At 46.3% G+C, this 17,108-nt stretch overlaps 1 protein-coding gene across 2 annotated transcripts in view; it reads right to left on the reverse strand.

The window, feature by feature from the left end:
* Positions 1–612: 612 nt before the first annotated feature.
* The window catches only part of IGHMBP2 (immunoglobulin mu DNA binding protein 2), a 155,031-nt gene continuing 138,535 nt past the window's right edge, over positions 613–17,108 (reverse strand). For both annotated transcript variants that reach the window (XM_063944350.1, XM_063944349.1), the window contains one exon: positions 613–1,795. In XM_063944350.1, the coding sequence (XP_063800420.1) occupies positions 1,686–1,795 (110 nt within the window). In that variant the 3' untranslated portion in view covers positions 613–1,685. The remainder of the gene's footprint in view (positions 1,796–17,108) is intronic.

Consider the following 17,108-nt stretch of genomic DNA (forward strand, 5'->3'; position numbering starts at 1 on the left):
CACCAGGGAAATAATTCTTCTGTCATCCACCACAGTTGTTTTCCGTGGTCTTCCGGGTCTTTTGGTGTTGCTGAGCTCTCCGGTGCGTTCTTTCTTTTTAGGAATGTTCCAAACAGTTGATTTGGCCACACCTAATGCTTTTGCTATCTCTCTGACGGGTTTGTTTTGATTTTTCAGCCTAATAATGGCTTGCTTCACTATAGTGGCAGCTCTTTGGATCTCATATTGAGAGTCGACAGCAACAGATTCCAAATGCAAATGTCACTCCTGGAATCTACTCCAGACCTTTTACCTACTTAATTGATGATGAAATAATGAGGGAATAGCCCACTCCTGTCCATGAAATAGCTTTTGAGCCGATTGTCCCATTACTTATGGTCCCTTAAAAAGTGGGAGGCACATATAGAAACCATTGTAATTCCTACACCGTTCACCTGATTTGGATGTAAATACCCTCAAATTAAAGCGGAAAGTCTGCAGTTAAAGCACATCTTGTTTGTTTCATTTCAAATCCATTGTGGTGGTGTATAGAACCCAAAATTTGAGAATTGTGTCGATGTCCCAATATTAATGGACCTGACTGTATATCAGGAGGGCACTCACTAATGAAAATAATGTTTTGTCATACTTTTAATGATCATGAATTATAACAATTCCATAGTTGACATTTAAGTTCTCAGTGAATCTTTATCAAGACAACATACTGAGCAGCATAAGAGCATAGGCAAACTACAGGCAGAGATTGAGGTATATATACACAGGAATATAAAGGAATCCACGCAGATCTTGAGGAAAATGACAGGTAAAAGTGTATCTTAAATACAGTGAAAACAACCTCACATGTTTCATGGAGAAAACTCAATTTGTTTCCCCAAAAAGTACTGAGAGTTTAAATATTCCCAATACTAATCGTGTCCTAAGGGATCTAGGAGGACATCTCATGTGATAGCATTCATTGACTTCTGGGTAAATGCAATGTTCACAAAACCAAGAAAAAACCCTAACCCTGCCCCCTCCCCCCCGCAAACATGTGAGCGCATTGCACAACGTCAGCCTAGCTGCTAAGGCAGATAGCAGTCAGCCATCTTTTGGTTTGCAGCAGTTGCATGTGATGTCACGCAACCGCCATGGCCCGCTTCGCAAATGGTCCAGACCGCGCTCCCCCTAACGCTGCAACGCCGGCCACGAAACGCCGAAGCGACGCCCCCTCCTGCCCCACGAACGCCTCTGACCGTCAATCAGGCAGAGGAGTTTGCACATATGAGATGCCGTCGCATCTCACTGTATGCGCACATGCAGTGCGGCCCCTGGGCGTGCGCACACTGCGGCAGGATTCAGCATGCAAACTTTGTCATAGCAGCGTTCCATGCTGAATCAGCCCCTACGAATAGACCGTACTCTGTGATATCCACAGCTTGCACAAGACCATATATTTATGGAGATAGCCTGTATAAATAATTATGAGCATGAGATGGAAAGTGGGTCCTGATAGCCAGTTAATGGGCACATAGATGGTTTCCCCTTCTCCAAATCGAGCAGATTCCTCAAAAATACATGTGTAGTATAACATTTGTGTGGTATAAAATTTTATTGCAAGTCAACAAATTTATTTTTCCTTCTTAACTTTTCTCTGATTTGAAAATTCATTAATCTTCTTATCTAGCTTCCTCTGCAAATGAGCCTTCTTAGTCGGGTCCAGCGAGTGGTCTTTGTGTCCGCTTCCAGCATAAATCACTCCTTCCCGGCTGATTCTGGCACGCGCATTTGATTTGGCTCTCTCGCCACAACCATGAACCTGGAAGATATTATAAACAGTTAATCTATTCCAAGGATATATCAAAAATAGGTATTAAATTATTTCAAACTGTACAGAAAATAGGGGGTTATTCAGAGATGAACGCAATCTAATTGCAAACGCATTGGATCTAGGGTTGACCCCTGGCTGCACTGCCAGGCGGTCAGCGGTAATTTGTTTTTCGAAATGTCCCGCCCCCGTTCACCCCGTCCACCCACCCAACGCTGCCGCCACGAAAATGCCCGCCGCTGTCAATCACATTGCGGCCGCTACGCATGTTCAGTTTGCCGAAATCGTCAAACTGCGCTGCAAGCCGCATTAGCGGCAGGGTCTGAATGACTTTCATAATATGGAACTGCTAACCTTGTTTTCTAAAGACAAAGATGTAGGTGTATTTAAATAGCCAGATAATACACAAATTAGAAACATTTTCAAAAAGGGGAAAATGTTGAAAAGCATCAATCAAATTTTTTTTGAAAAGTACATTTTACTAAAACCAGATTCCTTGTGCAGGGCTTACATTTAGGGGAACAGTAGCCTTTTAACTTATTTGAAATGAAATGAAATTTCATGTTTGTTAGAAACAGGATTTACAATTTCTATGTTGGAAATAATGCACTCCCTAATACTGCTGTAAATGCAGGAGGATCCAGATGACCAAATGAATGTAATTATATGCTAACTTGGCTTTCACAGAGCCCCATTCCATGCTTCCCAATTCACAACCGAACTTCGCAGCCAGTAAGCATCCATCTGCCACTGACCACTGTTACCCACTGGAGCAAAGGAAACAGAAAAATGTATGCTATCAATTTTTATTTTGAACCAAAGCACATGAGTGAATAATACAGACTAAGAACCCCTTAAAGCAGTGCCGTAACATTTTAGTGCTGTGTGCAAGAAACAGCACTGCCCCCCCCCCCCCCCCCCCCATATATAAAACAGGGCCAGTGCCAAAAATAAAGGGAAAGGGTATGGCCACAGAGCTCCCTTTTGCACATTATGGCAGGCAGAGCTCCAATTTACACATTGCGGCAGGTAGAGCTCCCTTTTTACACATTATGGCAGCAGAGTCCTCCTTTTTACACATTATGGCAGCAGAGTCCTCCTTTTTACAAATTATGCAGCAGAGTCCCCCTTTTGACACATTAAGGCAACAGAGCCCCCCTTCTTTACACATTAGGCAGGTGCGCGCCAAAAGTATAGGGACATGGCATGGCCACAGATTTGTACCAATTCACATTACATCATGCAGTGGCATGCGTCAGTCACATTACACTGCACAGTAGCGTCCGTCAGTCACATTACCACGCACAGTAGCGTCCGTCAGTCACATTACACTGCACACTAGCGTCCGTCAGTCACATTACCACGCACAGTAGCTTCCGTCAGTCACATTACACTGCACAGTAGCGTCCGTCAGTCACGTTACACCACACAGTAGTGTTTGTTAGTCATATTACACTGCACAGTACCGTACAGTAAACACGTCTCCGCACAGTAGCATCCGTCAGTCACATTACACAGCGCAGCAGCATATGTCAGTCACATTACACCGTGCAGCAGCATCTGTCAGTCACATTAGACATCGCAGTAGCTTCCGTCAGTCACATTACACTGCACAGTAGCGTCCGTCAGTCACGTTACACCACACAGTAGTGTTGTTAGTCATATTACACTGCACAGTACCGTACAGTAAACACGTCTCCGCACAGTAGCATCCGTCAGTCACATTACACAGTGCATCAGCATATGTCAGTCACATTACACCGTGCAGCAGCATCTGTCAGTCACATTAGACATCGCAGCAGCGTCAGTCAGTCACATTACACCACACAGCAGCATCCGTCAGTCACACTGCACTGCACAGCAGCGTCCGCCAGTCACATTAGACAGCGCAGCAGCGTCCGTCAGTCACATTAGACAGCGCAGCAGTGTCCGTCAGTCATATTACACCGCACAGCAGCGTCCGTCAGTCACATTAGACAGCGCAGCAGTGTCCGTCAGTCATATTACACCGCACAGCAGCGTCAGTCAGTCACATTACACAGCGCAGCAGCGTCCGTCAGTCACATTACACAGCGCAGTAGCGTCCGTCAGTTACATTACACCGCACAGTGGCGTCCGACAGTCACATTACACAGCGCAGCAGCGTCCGTCAGTCACATTACATAGCGCAGCGTCTCACATTACACAGTGCAGCAGCTTCTGACAGTCAAATTACACAGCGCAGCAGCGTCCGTCAGTCACATTACACAGCGCAGCAGCGTCCGTCAGTCACATTACACAGCGCAGCAGTGTCCAAAAGACGCATAACACAGCACAGCAGCATCTGACAGTCACATTAGACAGCGCAGCAGCGTCCGACAGTCTCATTACACAGCGCAGCAGCGTCCGTCAGTCACATTACACAGCGCAGCAGCGTCTGACAGTCACATTACACAGCGCAGCAGCATCTGTCAGTCACATTAGACATCGCAGCAGCGTCAGTCAGTCACATTACACCACACAGCAGCATCCGTCAGTCACACTGCACTGCACAGCAGCGTCCGCCAGTCACATTAGACAGCGCAGCAGCGTCCGTCAGTCACATTAGACAGCGCAGCAGTGTCCGTCAGTCATATTACACTGCACAGCAGCGTCCGTCAGTCACATTAGACAGCGCAGCAGCGTCCGTCAGTCACATTACACAGCGCAGCAGCGTCCGTCAGTCACATTACACAGCGCAGCAGCGTATGTCAGTCACATTACACCGTGCAGCAGCATCTGTCAGTCACATTAGACATCGCAGCAGCGTCAGTCAGTCACATTACACCACACAGCAGCATCCGTCAGTCACACTGCACTGCACAGCAGCATCCGCCAGTCACATTAGACAGCGCAGCAGCGTCCGTCAGTCACATTAGACAGCGCAGCAGTGTCCGTCAGTCATATTACACCGCACAGCAGCATCAGTCAGTCACATTAGACAGCGCAGCAGCGTCCGTCAGTCACATTACACAGCGCAGCAGCGTCCGTCAGTCACATTACACAGCGCAGTAGCGTCCGTCAGTTACATTACACCGCACAGTGGCGTCCGACAGTCACATTACACAGCGCAGCAGCGTCCGTCAGTCACATTACATAGCGCAGCGTCTCACATTACACAGTGCAGCAGCTTCTGACAGTCAAATTACACAGCGCAGCAGCGTCCGTCAGTCACATTACACAGCGCAGCAGCGTCCGTCAGTCACATTACACAGCGCAGCAGCGTCCAAAAGACGCATAACACAGCACAGCAGCATCTGACAGTCACATTAGACAGCGCAGCAGCGTCCGACAGTCTCATTACACAGCGCAGCAGCGTCCGTCAGTCACATTACACAGCGCAGCAGCGTCTGACAGTCACATTACACAGCGCAGCAGCATCTGACAGTCACATTACATAGCGCAGCAGCATCCGACAGTCTCATTACACAGCGCAGCAGCGTCCGACAGTCCCATTACACAGCACAGCAGCGTCCGACAGTCACCATAGAAGAGCCCCTTATACACCTTACGCTAGCTAGGTACAGAGGAGAGAGTGTGTATGTGTGCTGAAAGAGTATGTGTGTGTGTGGAGAGAGAGAGAGAGAGAGTGAGGGTGTATTTTGCACTGCTTACTTATCTATTCTGCTGGCGGCTTCTGTTCTGTCCTCTCTCCCTCTCCTCATACTGCAAGACGGGTGGCGCGGGTGGAGTCGGTGAGCACATGGGAAGAAGCTCTCTTTCACTGCCTGCTGCTGTAATTTACATACAGCAGACAGACATAGGGGTGGAAATCACGAGGAAGTGGGCGGAGCTTCGGGCGGCAACTGATTCTAATGAGTTGGAGCAGGAGGAGCTGCGGACGAATATAGGGGGGCGGAGGGGAGGCATCTGTAGCGCCGCGGTTGTCACGGCAATTGCAGGAGCAAGGGCCGGCCATACAGTCTGTCACCCATCACCACTGCTAGCGCTGGTAGCCGCGGCCCCACGGTTTTTGGCAGTGGTCCTGCGCCCACAGTGCTTTTGCGCTGTGTGCCAAACACAGCTGGCCCATAGGTAGTTACGGCCCTGCCTTAAAGTATTCAAAATAATTGCTACAATTGTCCCTACTTTCCAGAATAGATGCCAAAATGTCCAGGTCTTACCTCAAAAACCTTTCTATGTGTAAGTAATATTGGGGCAGATGTATTAAGCCTTGATGAAGTGATAAAGCAGTGATAAGTGCAAGGTGATAACGCACCAGCCAGTCAGCTCCTAACTGCCAATTTACATATTGGAGCTGATTGGCTGGTACGTTATCACCTTGCACTTATCACTGTTTTATCACTTCTCCAAGCTTAATACATCTGCCCCAATGTCACCACATCCTCTATAGAAACTGTCACAGGCACCAACTGCTGCTTCCAAGTGGCACCTGAGTTCCAGCAAAGCCAGCATACAATGAGAAGATACTGTACTGCTAGGAACAGTCACCGAACCACAATGTCCTGTGCAGGCCAGTAACAGGGCACTGCTAGGATACCAAAGCACCTATATCTGATTTAATAATATATTGCCTAATTCAGTATGGATTGCAAAAGCAAAATCTTTCTCTAATGGGCAAAACAATGTGCACTGCGAGGGGGAAGGGGGGGGGGGGGGGCAGATGTAACATGTGCAGGGGGAGATAGATTTGGGTGGGGTGTGTTCAAACTGAAATCTAAATTGCAGTGTAAAAATAAAGCAGCCAGTATTTACCCTGCACAGAAACACTATAACGCACCCAAATCTAACTCTTTCTGCACATGTTATATCTGCCCCCCCTGCAGTGCACATGGTTTTGCCCATTATACTGTAGAAAGATTTTGCTTTTGCGATCCATGCTGAATTAGGCCCATATAACACATAGGGGGGAAAGGCAATTAGCTGTTGGATAAACAGCGTGGGGAAAAGCTCCAGGTTTCCAACCCAGAGCTATCCAATAAAACAGGTTTTTCCCTGCGCAGTAAACCCTGGGTTAATGTGTACAAGCCCACTAATTCCTCTTAAAATGCAGAATGTATGGATTTCCCCGCGCATTAAACCCCAGAGGGGTTTGGATCAAAAGATCTACATTACAAAGGTCTACAGTCATTAGGTCGACCACTATTGGTCGACATGCATTAGGTCGACAGGGTCAAAAGGCTGACACATGAAAAGGCTGACCTGAAAAAAGGTTGACAGGGTCAAAAGGTCAACACTTGAGAAAAGGTTGACAATATTTTTACGATTTTTTGGGCGACATGGAACCCCAATTAATGTACCGCATCCCCTTGCATGGCTCACTCCGCCACCCCTGCGCTCGGCACAGGTTACTATTAACAATCATAGTCCACGTAGATGGTAAAGTATGAAACAGTTGATTAAGATGCTAAAAACCCCTAAAAAGCTGTGTCGACCATTTGCACCTGTCGACCTAGAGCCCGGATAACTTTATGGCAGACCTTTCCATGCAGCCCCTGAAGCTGCAAGGAAAAGTCTCCCTCTGTGGTTTAATGCGCTGGATAAACCCCACTAGCTGAATCAGCCGGCACAGGTAAATAGCCGTGAGGTAAACTCTGCGGCTAATGGGATTCCCCTCATAGGGACAGTGTAGTAAAATACCTGTGAGGAAGAAGACCTGTACACACTGCCATTAATATGCATTCATTACATGGTCTTCAACCATGGGAACCACACAAAGAGGAATATTTACATTTTATTGGGAACTGATCCCAATCATTAGAATTACTTACAGCTACAAATCTCTGCAATAAGAAATGATCACCTGAATTTACCAATAGGAGCCCAACCCTGTGACATGTTAAAAATAAAGTGATCGATGATATAAACACTTTACTTCTGAGTTTGGACCCTGTCACAGCTACTGCACATCTGCTAGTACCACCTAAAAGATGGCCGCCCTAGGTGATGTTTGACAACTGTCACAATTTGGCGGCTCCCTCTATGGCTGCATTTGCAAATTAAAATGGAGGGACGTCAGCGGCTAATCAGAGATATTTTCTGCGGTCCCACTTTTCTAAATCCTGGGGATACTTTGTTAGGTTTTTCCGCTAACACTGGTAATCGAAAAATAGAACTACAATATACACACACACAAACACACTTTCTGTGCATTCATGTTCACTTTGCCTCACTTTCAGTGTTGCCTGTAGGGTTCACAAACATTACTGCGCTGTGCAGTATATAATGTTTTCTAGAACCGCAGGGAAACTTTGTGAATGTATTTCATCGCTTTGTTAAAAACCTGTACTAAGAACAAGGTTTTGTCTACGCTTTTAACTGGTGTTTCTCAACACCCCTGTGTACTAAACAGTGTGCATCTCTAGCTCGCTGTGTTTTACTTCAATGACTCCTGTTCTCAGAATTCTGCAATGCTCTGGGCACATGGATGATATATTATTTTCTGCCCTAACAAAATAAATTGACCGATTTATTATTAAGCACAGGTCTTACTTTTGATGGCACACTGAAAGAAACGGTGCATTATACTGTGGAAAACACAAAGCTCCTCTATTTAGAGAGCTGGACAGACGGACATCTCCTCCTACTGTTTGTTACCTACAACTCTTGTCTACAAGCCGTGGCAGGGTCCCTGGGGATGACAGCAAGCTCCTCTATTTATTACAGCACTTGCAGGGGGACACGTGCTATTAGTTACTCAAATGCTGCTAATTTATCGTTCTTTGCCTTTGTTAATCATTTGCCTGCTTTCTTCTGTAACATACGCTGCCTAAAACGACCGACATAAATTTGATAGCGTTTAGGAAAATTCGCTCTTCTGCTCTTAAGTACATCCTTTATCACTTAAAGCTAACATTTTATACTTATTAATTATTCACATTCCTCAGCTTGTCTTACTTTGTATTGCACACTATACTATGCCTACTTTATTACGGGTTGCTTTTGTTTTATGTTTCCAATTTGTGCTACTTAAGTAATTTACACTCTTAAACCCATCGCAAACAACACAGCAGCACACAGGATTGAGCAGCATTACTCTGCACTATAAAGAGGAAAATAGCTCCAAATACTATGTTTTGGGGCCACTTTATGTATTTTGTCTTTAAATACAATGAATTAAACACGATACTGGGATGTTTTAATAACGACAGATTGGGGTGTCTTGTTTACAGTGCACCAATAATTGGCCTGCACTGATTCATTTGATATAGGACACTTTGTATATCTGTGTGCGACAGAGTCCGAATCTGTATAGGAAGTGCTATGATTCGGCAGCAGTAGCTTTTTTTCACACCACGTTCCGTGGTGTTCTGTATACAGATTCAGGCTCAGTCACACAGCTGCACAAGTGTCGCAAAGCAAATTAACCAGTGCAGTCTCGTGAAAGCGATTTTGTCGCATCCACTGGCGTATCATGGCCATTTTAGGATTATCTACCTTCAGCTGCGATCATACACGTAGAGAAACATGGCGCCAACATCGCTACTGTCGCAGTCAGTCTTCCATAGACTCCTTTGGTGAGACAATGTTCCTCGTTATTGCGATGATGCTGCTGCGTATGTGTAGTCTATGGTAGACTGGTTGGGCCGGTAGCAACGTTGGCGCCATATTTCTCTACGTACATGATCGCAGCTGAAGGCAGATAGCCCTAAGATGCCCATGTCTGAAGGAACATCTGTACCACTGGCTGGTCCAAAGGCCTACTTCTCTGAAACTATATACTGTATGTTTCGTAAACCTACATTTCTCGGCAAAACTCTTGGCGCACTTCCATGATAAATCTAAAAAGGATTTTGCTCCGCTCCTTAGCAGTGTTGTAGCTGTGACTGTGTGTGGGGTTGGTATCGAAATACCGGTGCCCATCATCCCAACGGTCAGAATCACGACCGTGGAATGCCAGGCGCCTGAATGCCAGCAGCGGGGTGAGCGCAAAAGAGCGCTCGCCACGCTGCAGGCACAGTGGTGCACTACGCTATTTATTCTCCCTCCCGGGGTGTCGTGGGCACCCCAAGTGGGAGAACAGGTGTCGGTATTCCGGCACCGGTATGCTGAGCGCCGGGATCCCGACAGCGGGGATATCGAATGCCACCCTGTGTGGGTGTATGTTGAACCAACAATTATGAGAATGTGCCCCTAGTAAATAAAATGATGTCACAACTTAAAACTAACATCACAAAGTGATGTAACTAGTTCCTAGCGAATGGATAGGTTGCATTTTCAAGGACATTAGTTTAGCAAACAAAATAGCTTTCTCTGCTACAGGTAGGTTACCGATGCGATAAAAAATGTGAGCCGGAAGCTAAAATCAGGTAATATACTGATGTTGGGGAAATAGCAGGAATAGTGGAACCATTTTACCTTGATGATCTCTGGTCTGCCAGATGACCTAGATCAATACTTGCAATAGGTGCAAATGACGTCAGTCTTCAACAGTGTTGGACTGGAGCATGAAGGGCCCACCAATTGTATGCAGTGGTAGAGGCCCATGCTTAAGGGGTGTGTCCAATTAACACATGGGGTGTGGCCAGTCCCCCAGAGGCTTGGCCAGCCATTAGAGACCATGTATCTGACCCTCTAACAGAGTAACATTCTGCAGAGTCTGGAATTTAAGATTATAAGAAGGCGTGGGGTCCGCAGGCAGGTAGTGGGGACCACCAGGGGTTTCCTCTCCAGTGGACCAGCCGACCCTGGTCTTCAATGACCCCAGTGTCCAGCTCAAGCGTTTTGAAATTATTTTTCAAACGGTCATAATCTTTGTTATGTATCTATAACCTATTTCTAAATGTGAAAATTGAACTGTAATGTGATAGGGAATTCTTGTATGCCCTTACACGTTGTTTTTGTATTTTATATAAAAGGCAATAAAATAAATTCGATGGGGAAACAAGATTTAAAAAAAGAAGAAGTTGTTCAGCAGCTTAAGAAATTCTTCTCTCTCTTTATATTTCTGCTTCACAACAACACAAGCGCTAGTCAAGGTGAGATGTTTGTCAGTTTACTGAGTGGATATATGGATTGCTGTGTGATGTTTGTCAGTATGCGGAGCCGATATGTGGATCACTGTGTGATGCAGACGTGTCCTGAATAGGATAGGACAGGCACGCCGATTTCTCATAATGCCAATATAGAAATGACTGAAAGGACAGGATATTACAGAATCACTATCTGTATATGGAAATCTGGAAAGGTTGTTACCATGGATGTAAAGTCCACGTTAAATAGACATTTCTTTTATTAGGGAATGCTCTGAAGAAAATGAATTACCCGCTGTTCCGTGCACAGAACACTACAGGAATGATCAGTAACAGTGATCTGCATTAATAGAACACAGAACTCACAATGCACATTCTACCGCACTGGTTTCATCTCGTCATGATCTCAGTGTGCGATAGTGTTGTGTAGGCAGACTATCTTGGACACTGTGTGGTACGCTAGCAATCCACTGTACTTATTCTTATAATGTGTTCTATGCCAAACTCATAATTCTCCCATAATACATTCAGACAGCGCCTGGAACGCGCACAAGCAGCCAGAAGCCAACACTGCAGTCTAATCTAATAGATAACACACTGATTAAACCTCTACTAAAACCACACTCTGACAGACAAGCACAATTAAGGGAAGGGTACGTGCTCATTGTCTGCTGCAGTCCTCAAATGCCTGGTCTATTGATCACTATGAAGACTGCATTGTCAGTACTTAAAGTCGCAAAACATAAATAAGGCACAGTTTATTTTGTGTTTAACATAAAATGACTGGTTAGTGTACAGCTACAGTAGGTACACATTTGTACAATCGTACTTCAGATGCAATTCTCCTTATAATTACACTTACGGCTGAAAGGCTTGATGAACATGCAGATTCATGCGTACACACTTTTGCAATCTACCATTCCATCAGTGATTCTCATTGAAACCAACTGCTGAAAAGCTTGTGGCAATGGGCCTTATGGTTCCGGTATGAATGGTTGACCATGTTATGGTCGACAGTCGTTAGGTCGACCACTATTGGTTGACACTGGAATGGTCGACATGGACAAATGGTCGACACATGAAACGGTCAACATGTTTTTTTTTTTTTTAAACTTTTTTGGTGTCGTTTTCTGCGTAAAGTGACGGGGAACCCCAATTAGTGCACCGCTTCGCTCGCCATGCTTCGGGCAGATTACCGCTCCCAATCGTAGTCCACGTGGATCGTAAAGTATGGAAAAGTTCCTGAAAATAGTAAAAAAAAAAAACACACAAAAACTCATGTCGACCTTTTCACGTGTCGACCATGTGTCCATGTCGACCAATAGTGGTCGACCTAATGACTGTCGGCCATAACATGGTCGACCATCCAAACGGATACCAGGCCTTATTCATGTTTATGCGCACTTGCCTACGCAGCTGCAATTTTTCAGGATATGGGCTTGCTACTCATCATAAGTGAAGCTGCCGCCCAGAAAAGAATATAGACGCCCACCGGAGACATAGCAAAGTCCTCAGCAACTGCGTACCCGTGCGCAGCATCATCGTAATAACGAAGAACATCAACTCACCGAGGGAGTCTATGGTAGACTGGCTGCGGCAGTAGCCACGTTGGCGCCATGTTTCTCTACGTACATGATTGCAGCTGATGGCAGATATACACCCACGACATGCTTGCATTTTTGCCACCACTCCCCGTTACCTTCCCCAAGCTGTCAATCACTCTGCAATATCGTCCTCACTGTGAGCAGCATTGCAGAGATATCTTGGCGCGTCCGCATTGCTATCGTGGCACATGTGCAGTCTGACAATAATCGCTCAGTTGCGTGAACGTCGGCACTGCGTACAAACATGAATTACAATAGGCCCATTGTACCATCGCTTCTGACAAATATTAGGACGCACATAAAACCTGATATTCAGATGTGATCAGTTTTCTTCTGATAAAACGTGATAGTAGGTACATGCACACTCTTAAGATATCTCCTGAACGGGTCGGGAATCTGAAGAACTGGCCGACGATTGTACCGGTGTGTACTCAGCTTATGAAGACACATGGGCCCTCATTCCGAGTTGATCGCTCGCTAGCTGCTTTTAGCAGCAGTGCACACGCTAAGCCGCCGCCCTCTGGGAGTGTATCTGAGCTTAGCAGAAGTGCGACCGAAAGGTTAGCAGAACAGTGCTGACATTTTTTCATTCAGTTTCAGAGTGGCTGCAAACCTACTCCTTCCTTGCGATCACTTCAGTCTATTTAGTTCCTGTTTTGACGTCACAAACACGCCCTGCGTTCGGCCAGCCACTCCCCCGTTTCCCCAGGCACACTCCCGGAAAACGGTAATTTACCACCCAGAAACACCCACTTCCTGTCAATCACTCACCGATCAGCAGAGCGACTGAAAAGCGTTGCTCGACCTTGTGTGAAACTGCATAGTTTTCTGTGAAAGTACGTCGCACGTGCGCACTACTGCCCGTTGCATGTGCAGATATGCAGATTTTTAGCCTGATTGCTACGCTGCGAACAACGGCAGCTAGCGATCAACTCGGAATGACCCCCATGGTACTGTTTAAGCTGCTATTAAACGATTAACAGATAGTGTAGCCTCATGGTCTTGCCATGAAAACCACAGGTCACATCACATGATAAAGTGTGCAAAACGGCTTTGGAACAGCATGCCCATTTACACTTGAACTCCCTCACCCCCTTTTCTGTCCTCATGTACATGGAGCGCGTACTCCATTTTGAATGGATAGTTGCAAAAATAATAACTATGTAGTTTTGTACCTTTATACAGATTTTAACTCCTGGATGGACAATGAGCGAATCAGGCTCTATTTCCTGAACTGAGTATCGTTAGTTACAAGTGTAATCTTCATTGCGTTCAACGTATCGCCGTTTTTTAAAACCTGCGCTCACCTCCCAGTGAATACAGCGTGGGACAATATTATTAAGATAGATTTACAAGCACCTGTAAATACTTACCCTTGCTAGACTTGTCCTCGGATATCAGTCCTTAAGCAAGAGTCCCAGAATGGGTCATGTACAGAGGTTTCCTCTACAGAAACTTGTTAAGCACCTCTACAATTGGGCTGTGACCTTTGGATGTCCCCAATTTCGCACTTTAAAGAACAGGGACCAGGACAGAAAGCAACCTTTTGGCCAGTCTGAATCACCTACAACCAGAATCACTACGAGGACTATTGCATAGGGACTAAGTACTGATACCCGAGGGCTGGTCATTCCGGAGGGGACTATTACTCCATATGCTGATAGAGGCTGTTGCCTGCACTGGACGCCATAATCTTACCAGTAGGAATATTATAGAGAGGCACAAGATCCAATATTGTCCTGTCCTTGTGATATTTAGTCATACATTTTATTATTTTAGATCTAGAATAATATCTGCCTTGAATTTATGCTTTTTAACCTAATAATTACCTTATTGTTGTGATATCAAACTGCATTATAGATCAAAGTCCATAGGTAGCCTGGTTGTCCAGTGATGGGGACAATTCACTGTGGTCAGTACCTGCTCCCCCGATTGTTAAACATACAGTAGCACAAGGAGAGGGGAGACTGATGTTAGGATTGTGCAGCTTACTCCTGTGTGTCAGCATACCTAGATGCTGGGCTTCTTTAGCCATAACAAAGGTATCAATTACATGGATACATCACAGAACGGCTCAAGTTGAATAACACATACTGTATATAAGGGATACTGTAAGAAAACAGAAAAGCAAATATTCCATCACATTTGGTAGAAACAGTAGCCTCCATTCAGTGTCATCTAGTCTGGAGGTCCCCAAACACTACTGCGCTTGAAGTCGGATACGTCTCCTTTGAGCTGCCTGGCAGCTTCCCCGGCGGCAGCGTTACATATGATACATTGTGTGCAGTCCTATTGCATATGATGTATCGTACTGTATGTGTTCCCAGCCAAGGCTGCCGGATCCGAGAAATCTATAGCGCAGCTCTTGCGATCTACAGGCTCCAATCCGATGAGCACGGGTCTACGCATCGGATCGGATTCACTTCTGATTTGCCACTTTTCATAAAATTTCTTGGCCCGATGTGTCGGAATCGGATGAAAAGGGCCCAAATCGCACCTTAAAGACAAGTTATTTTGTCAGCCAGTTAGACATGGTCAGGGGACATATTTACAATTTATACCAGCAATAATCATACATTATATACAATGGTATTTCGACACACTGGACAAAGAAGAATACCCACATACTAAGAGAAATGACTGCTATACATTGTATCTGGATACTACAGTGCTCCCATATCATATTCCAGCACAGTGACACTGAGAAGAGGACACAGCTGTGACCTGTATGAATTATACAGCCTTTTTCATGGCAGCTAGTGTGCAATACAGGCTCACTGTCTGGTGGCTAATATATAGTATGGGACCAATGTCCAATACAGGGCATATAGGAAGTAATTCAGATCTGATCACTGCTGTGCGTTAGCGGGTTATCGGGTCCTAACTGCGCATGCACCGCGATGCACATGCGCATCGGACAACAACAGGCATTGCCGGTCAGCGACGGGATGGGGTGAAAAATCCGATCGCAAGGTGATTGACAGAAAGAGGCCGTTTCTGGGTGGCAACTGAGCATTTACAAGGAGTGTCCGGAAACACGCAGGCGTGTCCAAGCGTTTTCAGGGTGGGTGTCTGACGTCAGCTCTGGCCCCGATCAGCCTCTTCTCATCGCACTGTAGGAGTAAGTCCTGGGCTGCGCACAGACTGCACACACTGGATTTTAGCAGCTCGGCGTACACATGGGATCGCACACTTGTACAGCGAATATACACTCCCCCTGGAGGCGGCGACTATCTGATCGCAGGACAGCAATATTAGCAGCCCAGCGATCAGATCTACAGAGTACTGTAAATATTCTATTACTTTGTTTAGCTTTTACTTTACAATTGCATGTTTACTTCATTTTATTGGCCAGTTGTTTGTATTGGATGTTCTTTATTACAAATATTCCTTATCTCATCTTTGCGCCATCAGTAATGCTGGTGCATTTATTTGAGATCTCCAAATAATTTCAGTCACAAAGGGGTAAATGTGTAAGGGTGCGATTAGCCGGAGTTCTGGGATTTCGCCCCCGAGAATGGCCGTATTTTTAAAGCGCCAATCATTTACAATTTGTAAATGATTGCCGCTTTAAAAATATGGCCATCCTTGTACAAAATACCGCACCTCTGGCTTCTCGCACCCTATTGTATTTACCCTGAAGGGTCGGAACAGAGTTGTACGCAGATCTGTACATGGATGGATCTCCAATGTTTTCAGATCTGAACTGTAAACGTGTAAACCTACTATGACAACGGTTGCAGTGCCCCATCAGCCCATGGTTAACATGATGCGGCTGTTTGGGGTGACGACGGCCAACGTATCAGAATATGGGGGGGTGTTGAGGCCAGTGGCTTCGTCCTCAGATTTGTGAAAACAGCGTGAGTGGCCTGAAGATGGGTGATGTTCAGCAGATGTTCTGATGCTGCGTCTTTGCACACAGCAGCGAATCAGAGAAGCCGGCAGGTCTTTTACAGAAGGTGCCTCCTGTGGCATTACCATATTATCACACAGCCGATGTGTACAGAGACTGCGGCTGTGCAATAGAGTACACCTCTGAATCAGGAGCTCTGTCGCATCTCACTTGCGACTGAATGAGCATTACTGAGAGGCAATGGGGTTAGTGTCCTGTAGATGGAATTGCCAGCTATTCAGAGGACAAAATATGCAGAGACCCATCTGACTTCAGCCTGATCTTCTACACAGAGGATGGGGCTTGTGCAATGCAGATAGTAGTGCTGACAGCTACTCTCACAGAGGGGGTCATTCCGAGTTGATCGTAGCTGTGCTAAGTTTAGCACAGCTACGATCGTAAACTCAGACATGTGGGGGGACGCCCAGCACAGGGTTAGTCCGCCCCGCATGTCAGTGCCGCCCCCCTGCACAAATACAAAAGCCTCGCACAAAGGCGATGCCTTTGTATTTGAGGAGTAACTCCCGGCCAGCGCAGCACCTGCGGCTGGCCGGGAGTTACTCGTCGCTTCCGCTGGCCGCAGCGCCCCCCAACGGTCCGGCCACGCCTGCGTTGGCCGGACCGCTCCCCCTAAACGCAGCCGTTCAGCCCCCTCCCGCCCAGTGACCGCCTCTGTCTCAGAGGCGATCGCTGGGCACCGACGATTGCCATGCGCCGGTGCACTGCGGCGCCGGTGCATGCGCAGTTCTGACCCGATCGCTGCACTGCGACAAACTGCAGCGAGCTATCGGGTCGGAATGACCCCCAGAGGTCTGTGGGGAGTGCGGTAACACAGATACCTCCGAATCAGAATACAA

This window comes from Pseudophryne corroboree, chromosome 11, assembly GCF_028390025.1.
Source record: "Pseudophryne corroboree isolate aPseCor3 chromosome 11, aPseCor3.hap2, whole genome shotgun sequence".
NCBI classification, from domain to species: Eukaryota; Metazoa; Chordata; class Amphibia; order Anura; family Myobatrachidae; genus Pseudophryne; species Pseudophryne corroboree.